The sequence below is a fragment of the Panthera tigris genome, chromosome A1, assembly GCF_018350195.1.
Source record: "Panthera tigris isolate Pti1 chromosome A1, P.tigris_Pti1_mat1.1, whole genome shotgun sequence".
Lineage (NCBI taxonomy): Eukaryota > Metazoa > Chordata > Mammalia > Carnivora > Felidae > Panthera > Panthera tigris.
Genome location: NC_056660.1, coordinates 137332420 through 137348794, shown reverse-complemented (window position 1 = coordinate 137348794; position 16375 = coordinate 137332420). Strand labels below are relative to the sequence as shown.

At 47.9% G+C, this 16375-nt stretch overlaps 1 protein-coding gene across 2 annotated transcripts in view; it reads left to right on the top strand.

Moving 5' to 3' along the window:
• The first annotated feature begins 1497 nt into the window (after nucleotides 1-1497).
• The window catches only part of FOXD1 (forkhead box D1), a 77334-nt gene continuing 62456 nt past the window's right edge, over nucleotides 1498-16375 (top strand). Inside the window, exons 1-3 of one of the 2 annotated variants that reach the window (XM_042988242.1) lie at nucleotides 1498-2961; nucleotides 4932-5055; nucleotides 5472-5908. In XM_042988242.1, the coding sequence (XP_042844176.1) occupies nucleotides 1498-2928 (1431 nt within the window). In that variant the 3' untranslated portion in view covers nucleotides 2929-2961; nucleotides 4932-5055; nucleotides 5472-5908. Of the gene's footprint in view, nucleotides 2962-4931; nucleotides 5056-5471; nucleotides 5909-16375 lie in introns of those variants that run through there. The other variant, XM_042988233.1, reaches the window with a different exon arrangement.

Sequence of the window (16375 nt, the reverse complement as noted above, 5' to 3'; positions counted from 1 at the left end):
TGTGACCTAAAAAGGAAAATTGGGTTGAAAAGAACTTGAATCTTATTTTAAAATATTATTTCGTTTCTTTTTCAGCAGTAGCTATTGGAAATATTTAGGTTTCCCAAAAACATTTCTAAAGCTGGTTTGAAAGTTTTAATTAATATAGTTCCTATTAAGCCTGATTATGTGTATATGTTGTAGTTATTTAAGTATTTTGAGATTACTGTGAAGTGTTGATTAGAATGTTCCTCTTACTAAGAACTATAGAGTCCCTTACCCATTATGAAAGAGCTTTTTATGAGTTGCTCCTAGGGTGCAGTTTTTAAAAATGTATTTTGTTTTTCACTAACATTTTCTATTTCTTTTCTGCATTCAATGATTACTTTCTTTATTCCCATGAAATTTGTCAGATCCTCTCATTAGAGGGGCTTAGTTTAGCTGTCAAGTTTCTAGGGCATTCAGTTGCAGATAAGTGACTAAAACGCCAGCCTAACCACATTTTTATTAACAGATGGCGGAAAACAAACGTCTTTGGAGAAGAACCGAAGGGGACAGGTTAAAAGGTCAGTAAACAATTATTATTGTGCTTAAACTGGGGGGGGGGGTTCTCTACAGATTCGATGGGGGAGCTGCTGGCCCAATCTGGGGGAGATGGGACAACCCAACAGATCTCAGAGCCATTCCCCAGGGACCACCTCGGACGATTGGGGGAGGGGAGTTACCTCTGGGCTGGACGTCTCCTACAGGCCATCTGACTGGTCAAACTGTCGCGTCACAGGAGTGCTTGTGAAGTTAGGATTGAGGGCTAATTGAAGGGAAGGAGCCTGGGAATTCCAACTCGTGCAGTGGCCCTAGGTCCAGAGCACCGCGGGCCAGCACGTAATTCGGGTCCCAGCCCCTTTGACAAGGAGTAGTAAAGAGTGGTGGGGTCCTCTCTCCTCCCCCCATCTTCTCAGTTGCTGCTCCCTCCTACGGGCAAACTTTCTCTCCCGAGCAGGGCTGATTTCCTAGGCTTTCTTTCCCTTCCCTCGGTAGCGCTCTGACGTGCACACCATGTGACAGGCCTCCTGCTATAAGCCGAGGAAAGGTCCGCCCTCTCCTGGACTCAGCCCTCGCCTCGCCGAGCTCGGTCCCTAGACTCTCACCCTTCCCGCACCGTCCCGGGCGCCCGACACTCTGACTTGCTCGCCCGGGGCCTCGCCACCCCCTCCTCACTGATCGTGCGAGGCCCCGCTCCGCAAGGGGAAGGTCAAGTCCCCCCGCCTGGGACCGGTGCGCGCGGAGTCCAGCGAGTGCAGAGACCTTGCGGCTCTCGCGGCGGCGCAGGAGTTACAAAGTCGCGGCGCAAAAAGCCTCTGCCGCAGCCCGGCAGCTCCCGCGCAGCTCCAGCGGCGGCGGCGCCCCCAGCGTGGCGCCCCCGTGCCGGGCCCGCCGCCCGGGACCCGGGCTGGGGCGCGGCGGGAGCCCGGAGCCCGGCGCCCCTATGCGCCGCCTCGCCGCTGCCGCGCTACAGCTATGACCCTGAGCACGGAGATGTCCGATGCCTCCGGCCTCGCGGAGGAGACAGACATCGACGTGGTAGGGGAGGGCGAGGACGAAGACGACGAGGAAGAGGACGACGACGAGGGCAGCGGCGGCGTGTCCCGCCTGGCGGTCCCCGCGCAGCGGCGGCGGCGGCGGCGCTCCTACGCCGGAGAGGACGAGCTGGAGGACCTGGAGGAGGAGGAGGACGACGACGATGACATCCTGCTGGCCCCGCGCTCAGTGGCCTCCCCGGCGCCCCCGGGCCCAGCCCCAGTGGCGGGGGCCGGGGCCGGCGGGGGCGGCGGCGCGGGCTCGGGCGCGGGCGGCGGCGGCGGCGGCGGGACCGCGGGCGGCGGCGCCAAGAACCCCCTGGTGAAGCCGCCCTACTCGTACATCGCGCTCATCACCATGGCCATCCTGCAGAGCCCCAAGAAGCGGCTGACGCTGAGCGAGATCTGCGAGTTCATCAGCGGCCGCTTCCCCTACTACCGGGAGAAGTTCCCCGCCTGGCAGAACAGCATCCGCCACAACCTCTCGCTCAACGACTGCTTCGTCAAGATCCCCCGCGAGCCCGGCAACCCCGGCAAAGGCAACTACTGGACGCTGGACCCCGAGTCCGCCGACATGTTCGACAACGGCAGCTTCCTGCGCCGGAGGAAGCGCTTCAAGCGGCAGCCGCTGCTCCCGCCCAACGCCGCGGCCGCCGAGTCGCTGCTGCTGCGCAGCGCAGGGGGCGCGGCGGGCGCGGGCGACCCCGCGGCGGCCGCGGCGCTCTTCCCGCCCGCGCCCCCGCCGCCCCCGCACGCCTACGGCTACGGCCCCTACGGCTGCGGCTACGGCCTGCAGCTGCCGCCCTACGCGCCGCCCTCGGCCCTCTTCGCCGCCGCCGCGGCCGCCGCCGCCGCCGCCGCCTTCCACCCGCACTCGCCCCCGCCGCCCCCGCCGCCCCCGCCGCCGCACGGCGCGGCCGCGGAGCTGGCCCGGACCGCCTTCGGCTACCGGCCGCACCCGCTCGGCGCCGCCCTGCCCGCCCCCCTGCAGGCCTCGGCTGCCAAGGCCGGCGGCCCGGGCGCCTCGGCGCTGGCGCGCTCGCCCTTCTCCATCGAGAGCATCATCGGAGGCAGCCTGGGCCCGGCCGCCGCCGCCGCCGCTGCGCAAGCAGCCGTCGCCGTGCAGGCCTCGCCTTCACCCTCTGCGGGGACCCCGTCCGCGCCCGCGCCGGGATCCGGCGGCGGCGGCGGCGGCGGCGGCTGCGCGGCTCAGGCGGCCGTAGGCCCGGCCGCCGCGCTCACCCGCTCCCTCGTGGCCGCCGCGGCCGCCGCCGCCTCCTCGGTCTCCTCGTCCGCCGCGCTGGGGACTCTGCACCAAGGGACTGCCCTGTCCAGTGTCGAGAACTTTACTGCTAGGATTTCAAATTGTTAATAACGCTATGTTAGCGCGCTTGGGAAAGAGAAGGTAGGAATCCCGGCTCTTTTTTTTTTTTTTTTTCTTTCATCTTGCTGGTTTGGCGTTTGGTACACTTTTCCCGGCGCGGCCCCTCCCGACCTCGCGCCCCCATTTTCGCCGCTTGGGACTCTCAGACAAGACTGAGTTTGGCAGCAGCGGGGACGCGCTTTTTGGCTCTGCGGGTCCCTCTATTTATGCAAAGTCGCCCTATGCTGCAGGCCCCGACCCGGGGTGCGGAGGAAGAGGGTACTGGTGGGGGCACTCCCTTGGCCTAGGCACAAGGGGCTTCCTTGACTTGTGGGAAACGTTTCTCTAAAAAATCTAAGCCTTTTTGAGGTCTAGAGATTCTCAGGTCCAGGCGTTAAAAATATCAGTAATGTTCAAAAGAATGATACACAAACAGTAAAGGTCCTGAAGAGTGCCAGCGAAGCAATAGTTTTTATTTGAGGACACTTGTCTGGTGTACTTTTTCATGAAAAGGAAAAAATGATTAACATGTTTACACAAGGAAAAAAAGTCAAAATTATCATTTCTTATTTTAACCTGTGTTTTGTATCATAATAGACATGCGGATTTTTTATTTTGTACTTACTGCGTATTCTTTACAAGGAGTATTGTAAATTTTACTGGCAATTATTATTGTACTATTCTAATGTAAGATTTTTACACTTTTTCAGAAATAAAATGCTTAATTTTCAAAGAAAATCCACCAAAAAGTTGGCTTCAGTCGTCCCCTGCTTAGTTTATTTTCTCTTTTGTTAAGGAAGTTTCTATGGGAGTTGTGTAGGAACCCAATATAGAATAGGACATTTTATTTTCAAAGAGAATTTAACAAAAGCATCATGCCATGATTTTTCAGTTATACTTCCTAGGTCAAAGCTATTGCAAGAAACCAGAAACTACTTCTAAATGATTACAAGTTGAAGAAGTTACTTTGGTATACATTTTCAAATCTCATTCCATCCCATTTTGAAGAGCATTGAGGCTATTTAAAATTAATGCCACAGTTACCCTCAGATAATTTTATGGAACTTTATTTGTCAGTTTCCCACTTCATTTGATTTCCACTCGCTTTTGAGCACAATATTGCATATATCTGTAAAAGCTCTGCAACACATTATATTGTAATGAAAGCAACACAAGCAAATAGGTAACTTTTAGTTTAAAATTTTTAGAGATGATCAACACTTAAGTAGCTTTGAAGTCCTGAATATTTACACATATAAAATAAATTGTATTTGAAAGCTCTAGGGTTTAAAACCACCACTCTCCTGACAGAAGGGATTTCAGGAATTGAATAAGGAAATTTTTATTCTAAAAGGCAAACTTAACATTGAAATTCTAATTTAAATGTGTAACTTAAGGTATGTAAGAGAAATCTTCAATTTTAGGGTAGTACACACTAAGAATAAAAATGAAAATGTATCAGGTGTTTATTGAGGTATTTATACAATTTTCATGACTTAGGCTATCTTCAAACTTTAAGTGTTTTCAATAACTACGTGTTGCAGGCAATTTCTAGTTCTTTGAAAAAACGTGAGTCTCTAGTTTTGATGACTATAGATGTTATCGTAGGCTCCAAATAAAAGTAAAGCATATGTAATATGTAATTTAAATAATATTAGTGAGTTGCAGAGGAGGTTGAATATGTTTATTAAGGTATTTTTCAAAAAATCTGGACAGGTATATACCTGAAGATCTGCACAACTAACCAATCAAGTTAACGAAGACTGACTTATAGGCCAATATTTTTGCAGTGACATTCACTCTTGATGCCCTGTCCTCTTGTCCCCTTTTAGGGAGGGGAAAAAATGGACTCTCACAGCCTCAAAAATTAAGTTCTGGGTTTTTTTCCTATCAAATATTTGGAATAGATTAAGAGTTTAAACATACCCTCATAGTTTACTACTAAGTATATAGATACAAACTGAAATATTGTTAGATTAAAATCTTATATACAAAAGTTACGTTTGCCCTAGCACGGCTAAGAGAGAGGACTTTGGAACCGAGAACGTCCAGATGCCACAGCTGCCCGGGGTGGAGACGAGTTAGCAGGCGGAACCCAGACGGCCCAGGCACCGCTCGCATGCCTCGCAGCCTTCTGTAAGTCACAGATCTGAAACTTAGAGCTGAAAGTCATTTGGAGGAGAGAGTGAAAGAACGGGGCCATGGGTATTACTATTATTTGCATGATACTTGGATGTCCCGAACAGCGGGGAATCCCAGCTACTCCTTCTCTCTGTTCAAATTCCCGCAACTCTAAAAAGTGCCAGGACGGACTCTACCCCCTCCCCCGCCCCCAGGTTGTCCGCGCTTTTAAGAGAATGGTAACAAGGCACTGTGCAATTCAGCGCTGGCCTCCTTTGGCGTCTGGAGGTGGGGTCCCGCATCACCCAAGCCAGCTAGAGAGACCGCAAGCCTGTGGTGCGCCCCTGAACCCTAAGAAAAAGTAAGCTCAACCGGCCTGCTCACTGTCGCGTTTTGCTTCATCACCTTCCGGGTTTGGGCTTCCACGGTAGGTGTTGCTGGCCCGGAGACGGACGAGATAGTGGGAAGCGAAGGCGGCGAGCCGGGCAGGGAGTGAGCGGTGGCGGACTACCGGGCGGCCGGGAACGCGAGGCTCGCCCGGTTGGCTGAGTGGACGAGCAGGTGCTGGAACAAAGGCCGCGGGGCTGCCGGGCTACGGAGGCCTTTGATGGGCAAGGACGTCTCCTCCCGGGGCTCCTCATTCGCATGCAAATCCAGCTCTGGTCCTCTTTTCTTTGAAGGCAAACAGAAGGATGTTTGTGTGTTTGTAAGGACGAAGCTTGCTTGAACAAGCCTTCCTCAATAGGCTGGGTCTCGAAAAATAAACCGGTTGGACAAACATTGGCCACCAGCTCTCCTCCTCCCAACTACAAAGTGTGGATTTGCTACAACTCATTAACCCGACGCTTTTCTCCCCTTCGCCTTGTTTCTCTGCTCATCAAACGCCCCCGTAGAGCCTGGAGACAAATGACCGAAGCTCAGTCGGGAGGGAATTGCAGTTAATAGGGAGAGGGATATATTGGGGCTAATGGTTCAGGCAGCTCCCGGAGAAGGACCACACAAAAAGGAGCCTCTCCATTCAGGGCTCTGTTGTGCTGCGGAGATTTACTCTGCAGCTAGATTTAGCCAAATGTTATCTATTGCCGGGGTAATGAAGCCCTTATGGATTGAATTGCTCCTTGTACCACACATGATGTCATGACCTTAGATCGTTTCTTGGTTGATTTCTTTTTTTCTCTATTGGGTAATTATTTTATTTCTTTAAAATAAGAAGCTAGCGCTTCTGCTCAACAACATGTTTCCTCTCCGTCCGCATCCTGTGCATTTATTTAAGAGCCACTTCCTTTCCTCTTAAGAAAAGAAAAAGAAACTGGGGAGGGGAAGGAAAAAATGATCAGAACCTCTCCCATTTTCTCTCACTGAGGCATCTGGATGTTTGCTCAGCTCTCCTTCCCGGTCCCCTACTCAGTGGGCCTTTCCTGCCCAAACTTTCTGCTGGTGGAACTGTATTTGGGGTATATTTACTATCAAAATTCTTACAGTGAATGTAATAAGCATCCATTTGGGAAAAGCTTCAGCCTTTCAGGTTTTATTATTATTATTTTTTTTTTTGAAAGCCCACCATTCCTTCCTGTACCCTGTCCTCTGAGAGAGCTGGGGGAGGTGTTTTTTCTGATGGAAGGTGATTATTTTGATGGACTACCAGCCTGTGTCATTTATTAAAGGCTGTCTGAGGCCAGCGGCTGTGCCTGTTTTGTTTTTCTCTCTCTGGCCCTGGTGGCTCTGATTTCCTTGCTTGACCAAAGACCAAGCTTGGAGCAGCTAACTGTGTTATTATAACTGCTATAGATGAGTAAGGATCAGATCTTAGTACCCAGAGCCAGGAGTTAACGACTCTAGTTTTCGTTTAAAATTTTTCTGCTGGCTACACATTTTGCTCACACTTATTTTTATTACTGACTGAGAAAAGTCATGTGGGGACAACTTTAAGTTCGTATCTACATCAAACTCAATCCAAATCAGAAATCTGCCCAGCAGTCACTATGGTCTCTCTGGGATCCTTCAAGGGGATGACCGCAGGACACATTGGCGTGCCAGGGATCCCCTGCCCCCTTTAGAACTGAACCAGACAAGGAACGGCCTGGGAAGCAGAGGATAAGTAAAGTGGGCCCGGCATTGTCAGCATCCATTCCTGTCTCTCCCTGTTTCCTGGTGTTGCAGCTGGGCCACACGCACTCACGCACACACACACACACACACACACACACGCGTGCGCACACACACACACACACACACACACACAGGCATGACCGCTCATTGCCCATCAGCTGCCACTTGCCTCTCTTCTCCCCTATGATTTTGTAATTAGGCATATGCTTTTTGTTGGTAAATGTGTTTGATGTCACGGCCAGTGAAATGTGGACTGTTTATAGGGCCACGAATGTAAATGTGTAAATATGTTTAGTGTAAAATCTGGCCCTTCGACTTTAGCAATAAATACCCTGCCAATTTGGATACGATTACATTTGACAGGAAGATGGAGAATCTGATCATGACCAGCTGCTCATGGCTCTTTGGGACTTGTACTTTCCCAACTGAATTCACTTTTCAGATAATTTCTTTGCATGTCACATCTCTCTAATCACATCTTTCCCTTGACGTGAACAGCTTGGGCTCTTTTCTTTTTATTGTTGACCACTCTGGCACGCAGGAAGCTTCTTGGTTCATTCCTCTTGCTTCTTTACCAGGAAAACACTATTCAGTAACAAGTAAACACACATAGAAAATAATGGATTATTATCATCAATTCCCTTTTTGAGTTCTGAGCCTCCAGGTGTGGTAAGATGGCTCAGAAGAGAAATGAGATAAAGCCTCTGAGTTTCTGGCCCACACTTATCATTTCCTGCTCTTTATCATCATCATCCTGACTTTAAAAGCCATTTTGAGCTATTCTCACTTTTAAAAAGTAAACATTTTAGGAAGTACAATACACATACAGAAAAATGCACAAATCTCAATGACTTTTCACAAGGCAAACATACCCTTGCAACCAGCATCAGATCAAGAAGCGGGTATCACCAGTTCCTTAGGAACCGCCCATCTATTCCAGTCATTACCCTCAGCACACATTAGCGTTTAAAAAGGATTTTCATTAATATTTCTCTCAACCACACTGAAATAGTGACAACAAGAATTATTACTGATCTCATTTTACAAATAAGGATATTAAGGTTGAAAAGATATGAAATGACTTGCCCAAGGTCACAGCTACTGGGACTTCAGTATTTAAATCCCATTTTATGCCCTTCACATCACACTGCCACTTTGTGGCCGTCATTGTGATTTATTAAACACCCACTGTGGCAGGGCAATTGCCTTAGAGGTCACTGTGTAGAAGAGCCATTTGTTTTTTATGCGCTTTTTGCTTCCTTGCTAGATCCTCCTCCCTCCTTCCTCTACTCAGGAGATACCCCAGCCCCTTCATGTAGATACATTTGCAATCTCTAGTCAAGTTATTTCAGAAATGTCAGCTTCCTCTACCTAGTGCCACATGACAGCACTCTTCCAATCTTTTGTGCATTAGCAATCTCCCTTAAAGTATCACTCACACACACACACACACACACACACACACACACAAACCTACCTCACCTTTTCACCTTTGTACTATTTGCCCATTTCCTCTGCTTTTCTCCCTAATTTTTAATGGTTGAAATTCTGCCACACTGACAGAAATTTTGCTAAGCAGGTCTTTAGAACCACACTTAAGGTCATATTGTCTCTAAGTGGAAAAAAAAAAGAATATGTAAGAGTCAGATCAACTGATTTAACATTTAATGAGAAAGAAAATCACTTTTCTCAGAATGTACCCTCTCCCCTCTGTCCAGACACACTCTTGAAGATTTTTCTGTCTTTGAACAGCTGTGTATGATGTGGGCTAAGCCAGTCCTTTTAGCCCTTGCACAATTAATCCACTGCATTGGAGCCTCCTGAGGGACAATCCCACCTGGAGCTCAGAACTGCCTGGCCAGAGGTTTCCCTAAAATGCTTAGGCGGGGAGGGAATTCCAGACCACCTGCTGGAATCACATCTTTTTCTTGATGCCAAAGCATCCTTGCCAGTTGCCACCAGAAGCATTATTAAACCCTAGCCTCCTCGGGCAGTTGTTGGGGCCAATGCTTTGTCCCTTATGAGAACATCCAAGCTGGAGTCAGTGCAAGGATTGCACCTAACAGTGAGCTGCAGACTGTAAAGGACAGTGTTTATAGTGGTCTTTTCAAGGGACAGTGCTTAATGGAAGGTAACATTGATTTTCTAGAGGAGTATTTTTGTAAAACCAGAAACAGTTCTTCTTTTAGATTTTACACTGTAAAAGATAACAAAATCCCATTTCAGGAATAAAAGCAGGCAGTTAATATTTAGAGAACCTGGAAAGTTCTGGTCCTGAATTTGAAATCAGGAGACAGTTTGGGAGATTATTTTTGTTATTTTTTTGAAACTGACTTGATTTTTCATTGGGGTGTTTCCCTGCATTTAGGATCTTACAGTTAAAGGAGAATCTGTCTAATGTGTTAAGAATGCAAGCTATATATGGAATGTGTCCATAGGCCCAGTGAGTCTGTTGAGCACCAGGGGAGGTTCTGGGCAGGCCCAAGGTGGTGGATCAGAGGCCCTGGGGCCTTGCCTGGCCCTCTCTGTCCCAGAGGGAGCCAGGCACAAATTGAGGGTTCTCTCTTATTTGCAACTACTGACTGATTAATAACAGACTAGTAAAGACACAGCAGTGGCACATATTAGTTATGGCCGAAAGCAGAAGCCTCTGTATACACTTGTTTCGGAATTCCCATTAATATAAGTAAAAGGCAGAGATTTTCAGCAATAAAAGGACACAACACATTTTCTGAAATGTCAACAATGAAGTATTATTATGAATGAAAAACAACTTGGTTCTCTATTTCTGCTTTGTACCATTTTAATGCAAAGCTTCATATATATGAAAATTACCATGATGAGATTTTTAATGATTGACTATGAAGTAGGGGGGGGGAACACAAACCAAAAAATTCTCCAAATCCCACAACAGAATAAATAAGACTAGTTTGAAACTAAATGTTAGATCAGTTTTTACACTCATTTGTAGTTTTGGGGAGCTTGAGGATAGGTTGTGAGACTACAATAAGACCATTTATGGGAACATATTTTGGAGAACATAAAACCTATACAATTGTATAGATTGATGATTCCTCTAAGGCTTCTTTCCGACCTCCTTATTCTTCCCGGAAATAAAAAGTAAGACTTCTAAACTTTGGAGGAGACCCAAATTCTTAAATTACTTAAGAGAAATCTTTGGCTATCTGTAAAAACTCCTCTTTCTTCAAAATCCCCTCTCTATGTATGAAATCAATTGTTACCTAAGCCTTTCTGGAAATAATGAGAAGAGATGGCCTTGTGTTTTCTCTTCGGCCAGTTGTGTATTTGTAGAGATGACTGTCTCCTCCCTTCTAAAATAAACAAACCAGTAGTGCTTTAAATCCACTCTTCTAGTCTCTTGCTCTATTTCTTTTCTCTAGTTGCGTATCTACTGATCATCTCTTTAACCTCTAAGCCTTGGTAAAGTGGGATTAGTCTGCAGTATTTATTGAGCACCTGCTTCATTGCAAATCCCTTTATTCCCACGTTAAATGAAAGAATTCCTGCCACCACATAAGCATACACTCGTGGAACAAGAGGAGCAAGCCAGTGCAGCAGGAAAACAGCAAGGTGGAGGGAAGAGTAGGAAGATAATTTTCTTTCAGTTTTTTCATTTAACATAACTCTTTCAAACTTGGTAGTCTGTAAACGAAACAGAGGTTGTCTGGTTATTGACAGTATCTTTCTAGTTTGGCAGTTTACTCACAAAACACCTAAAGCATATTAAGTGTCCATGTGGTTTGGAGTGCCAAACTCCTCCGTGCAGATAAATATAAATTTGAGTTTCCTCCCAAGTTTTTAAGGCTTTTTACTAATAGATCACCTAGTAGTGGTATCCTCAGCCACTATTTCTTCTCTGTGAAGAGAAGAAGAAATTAAAGGGAGGAGGCGCACATCACAAAATGCTCATAGTCCTGTGAACTGAGACTGTGACCTACATGGAATGAGTTTATGTTCACATGGGTTTGTGAAGAGTTAAATAGAATCACAGTGAAAAACCCTCGGACCCTTTTTTTTTTCACATGCTTAACCATTTTATTACAAATCAAAGAAAATTAAAAAAAATAAAACACAGTCTATTTTTCTTGTATTCTTTTACAAACCTTAAAATAAATATTTTTCCACTTGCAGAAATTGTAGACACATCAATATGCAAACCCAGAGAGTCCAGATTCCACACCACTGGGGGTGCCTAGGCACCCCAGAGTTTTTCCGTAGTCAGTTCAAGCATTAACCTCACCTTTAAGTTGTCATCACCAAGGAACTGGGAGGGCAAGTCACCAAGTTTGGGTTTTGTTTTCTTCTTCAAAAGTTACCAGGGGTAGAGAGGATAAAGATAAAATGCTGAGGCACTCTGTGTTCTGTTTTCCTATGTTAGGAATTTAAGATTTCTTAGCTTTCCTCCTCTTCCCCTCCATCTCCCTCCCCTCCCCCAATACATAGCAGGGCTCCAGCAAGCCATCCCCCACACTTCTTTAGGATTATCTGGGAAGGGATCCCTTATTTTAGGGAGTTGGTGGGTGCGAGTTGTTATTGTAACTCTATTCTGTAACTAAAGCTCTGGCATGTAATAAATCTCTCCCCAAAGACTTTTGGATCTTTGATTTGAAAAATCGGATTCCTTTTGTGGAAACAGTTGACAGGAACCTAAAAGGATTAGTTGCATTCCACATAGGATAATTTTTACTGGCAACATTTTGAAACGATTTGGTCCCTTTCAGACTTTAAACAATGTCCAGAAAAACGATCTAACGAGACTTGTATTGTTTTCCTTTGCCTGTGAATCCGTTTGCTGCTTGTGCCAACGTCTCGATAAGGTTTTGACAGGGTTTTGCTCCCAAGCAGTGCACCGAATTAATTTTTGATCGCTCTTTCTACTTGGTGTGTTACCTCCTTGGGCCAGGGGCGCGGCAGTGTTTTCCCAACGTCAGTCGTTGAAATGAAGCCGGAGCCGGTGGCTCGTCTCCCGGTGGCGCCGCGTCTGGGAGGGGGCACAGAGACCCGTTGTCGATCGCACAGGGCCGCGCGTCCGTCGAGCCACGGCCAGGCCCGCGGTCGCCGACAGCTCAGGCACCCGGACGTAGCGGCAGTCGGTGAGGCAGCGCGCACTCCCCAAACCTTCACCGTCTAACAGTCCCGGGGCCCTCTGTCCATTAAGATGCGATGCTGAAATCCAGAGGGCGAGAAGGGAGAGAATTTTGCTTCTCCTTCCTCCCTAGCCCGCCCGGCCCCCCCCCCCCCCCCCGCCCCGCCAAAGCCCCAGACAAAAACCAAGAGAGGCCTGCTTTCCCCTAGCAGACAGCCTCTGTGCTGCTGCGCGCGGACCGCGGCTGACAGCGCTCCCCGCCTCCCCGGCCCTCTCCACTGTTTATTTTGTTGTCAGCGGACTTATCAAGATGTTAGTTTGCTGGAGGTTCTGACCTGCCCGGGCGCTGTGGCTGCTCGGCCCGGGCTTTCCCCTCTGTTTTTACACCTGCACAAACTCCACCGCACTCCCCTGCCTGATTTATAGCCCAATTAAAGGTTCAGTGTTCTTGAAGCCACCCGCACTGCTCCCTTCCCGGCCTCCCGCCGTCCGCGCGAGCGCAGGAATGCGCGGGGCCGGGAGGCCGGTCCGTGCCCGGCGTCCCGGCGCGCGCGGCCGCGCCCAGGACCCCGAGGGCGGCGGCGCGGGTGAGGGGCCTGCTTCCGGAGAACCGCAAGGAAACCTCGGACGCACACCGCCCGACGCCCGGCAGCGGCGCGCAGTGAAGCCTCGTCCCCAAACCAAAGTTACTTCCTTTTTGGGGTGCCGGCTACATCGGGATGAGGCGTTTCTCACACGACACGCATGGCCGGTGGCGGGAGGGCGCGGGAGCGGCCACGTGGCGCGGCCGGACGCAGAGGCCCCGCGCGGAGCTTCCAGTCGCTACCCTCGCGGGTCCCGCAGCTGCGCCACGCAGGCCGCGCCTCCGCACGGTTTTCCCGGCGAGGAAGGGGTGGCCGCGGGACCCGGTGGGGCCGAGAGGCGCCGGCCTGAGGCGGGAGGCTGTGCGCCGCTCGTCCGCTGTCCTTCCTCCGGGTCTTGCGCGGCGGAGGCTGGAAGGCCGCGGCTATGACGCGCTCCTAAGGGAAGCGGTGGTGCCCGCTGCGGGGCTCCGGCGGGCGGTGGGCGGGAAGCGCGGGGTCAAGGACCGCCCGGCCCGCGGATCCGGCCAGAGCCGAGCCTTCGCGCGGGCGGGCGGGCTCCGGCTCCAACCTCCTTTTTTGCGCTCTTTTCTTTCCGGAGAGAATAAGCGACGACCCAGCCGAGATTGGCAGCATTGAGCATCTTCCTAACCCAACTCTGTCTTCCTTCCATTTATCAATCCACCTTTCTAATTAGACTAATTAGGAGAGCTCTGGAGTGTCGCTAGGCCCGGGGACTGAAACGCTTAGAGGCTGTGAAAAGAACCCTGAATGGCCACGCTGGGGGCCGGGCGGGAGCCTTTGCGACCCATTCAGCACAGAGTAACAGTGGCTACATTTATCCCTGGCCATTGAAAAGAGGCTCGATTAAAACGTTTGGGAACTAATGCCACCCTGCATCCCTTCTCTAATTAGAGAAGCCCGGGGTGATGGCGACGACGCCCGGGACCCCGCAGACTCGAGTCCTGCACGCCACTGCTTTCCGCCCTTTCAGCGCAGCCGATTTCCTTCCCGGAGACAAAAGTCCACCACGTCCCCACCTGTTGCCCGGCCCTGCTTTCCCACCCGTCCCTAGCCCCTTCGCCCGCGTCCCACGCCGAAGGCTCAGCCAACTGCGTTAGAATGCGCAGCACAGCAGAGAAGTTGGGGGCAGCCAAGTGGAAAGAGGCTCCTAGTTCCCTCTTCCCGGCTTGGAAAGCACCCCTGTGCTTTCGGTAAGCTCCATATTTTTCTCCCCATCTGTCTCTCCTTATTTCTCACATTGCCTATGAATAGCTTGGTCTTACATCTCCCCACCCAGTTTTTAAACATGAAATTTCCAAGTGGAGCATCTGGGAATGGGGGTGTCAGCTGCCCTCCTGATCCACTGTCTTGATCTCACACTTTGCTGTAGCAGTTCTTTACTTGCATAAATAATTTGTATTTGTTTGTCACTGGTCTTTTTCTAAAGAAATATGTATTGAGCACGTACTACGTGCCTAGACAGATTCTTCCCCTACTTTTCAGCCTTCTTTCTGCCCTCTTTGCCCATCTCCAAATAGTCTTTAAGAAGTTAAACCTGACTTGGCTCAACTCCTTAAGCAAGCAGTTGATTCTATCCCTATGGTTTATATGGAAATTCTTTTCTTTATTATTATTTTTTTTCATGGATTCAAGCACAAGAAGTTAGGGAAACAAGAGAAATGAGAAATAGAAGGTATATTGCAACTACAGGTTGTGTGTATGTGTGTGAGGTTGTTTGTACATTTTGTTAGACGGTAAAAAATGTGATATTTAACAAAAAATTTGAGACCCATTCTGCCCTAGAATAAAGGTGACCAAAATGGTTAGATTTCCTCACTCCCTCCCTTCCTTCCTCCCTCTCTCTCTTTCTCCTCCTTCCTTTCTTCCTTCCTTCTTTTCTTCCTTTGGTCCCTCCCTTCCTTCCTCCCTTCCTTCCTCACTTTCTCACTTTCTCTATCTTTTGCTCCCTAATCCTCCTTTTTGGAAAAGAGCCAGATGTACAAAGAAATATCAGGTCACTGTTCTTGATCTTGTTAATTTAGAAAATGGAACCTCAGCTAAAGATGCTATTAACTAAATGCCAGCCCACAGCATGCAAAATTCCTTGGATCCAAACTTCAAAAAGAGGAATGAAAGATGTCATGTGAGTGAAAGGAATCATGGAATTTTTAAAGGCCTAAACGGATCTTAATAGAGTTTTATTGCTTCCACACCCCACTTCACAATATTTTAATTTAACAGTTACAATATGCATGACTTAGCAACATAAATCTAACTAGTTAAGAAGCTGGGAGAGGCAGAAAAGAAGAAAGAGATGAGAAGCATGGCTCACTTGCATTGAGGAAAATTATAATTTGCAAAATTAAAAAAATTTTGGAGTCTTTGAAATGAAAAACCAAAATCTATTCTGTGATTTTTATCATCAAGCCTCTTATTCTTTCATTTCAGTTGCTAATTTATGTTTTAATTAAAGAATTCTGTAGTAAAGTGCTCAAGTCCTAAGCATTCAACTTGGTGAAGTTTGTGTGTGTACACAGGTGATTGTGTGCGCGCGTGCACACACACACACACACACACACACACACACACCTGTGTAACCACTACTTAGATCAAGTTGCAGAACACTTTCACCATCCCAGAAAACTTCTCCATGCTTGCTTCCAGTCACTACTACCCTACCCCCACCCACCATGCTCATTCCTATCACCATAGGTTAGTTTTATTTATTTATTTTTATTTTTTTTATTTTTTCAATATATGAAACTTATTGTCAAATTGGTTTCCATACAACACCCAGTGCTCATCCCAAAAGGTGACCATAGGTTAGTTTTAAATGTTCTCAAGCTTCTTATCAGTGGAGTCACACAGTGTATAGTGGTCTTTTGTTTGGCTTCTCTTACGCATCAGCAAGTTTTTGAGATTCATCTGTTCAAACTTTTATTTATAAGACAATATAAATGGTAAGTCAAATTGTATAGGTCAGGAAGCGTGGGCAGACTAGAAAGTTTTACCCTACTCTGAAATTAAAACCAAACAAAATTAAATTAAAAACAAACACTCTTTCTTCCCCAAAACTCCCAACAGCCACCAAAACACATCATTATCAACCAGCAGAGGTAATTTTACAATTACAAGGAAGTAAATAAATATGATGAAGTGTTTTAACTGTAGTAACGTTCAGGTACGTAATTTTCGGTGTGCAGTTGTGGGTACGTGTAAGGAGAGCAGAAGCCATATGCTGCTTTTGTGATTGGATTCTATTTCCTACTTGCTGTTTTAGCCCCTAATACTAGTAGTAAGTAAGTACTTTGGGCCTCTTCACAAAGAATGGCATGAACTTGAGGGGAAAAGTGAATTACATCTAGTTTGTTCTACCTTAGACAGGCAAGTACTTAATGAAACAGCCTGTCAAGTGCACTTTGAATTCTGTTTGAAGTAAAGTGTTCATTTTGCAACTAACTTAGCAGTCTATACTCTTTTTTTTTTTTTTATGGATCATTATATAGGCCAGTTAACGTTGACCAGAGAAAAGCTA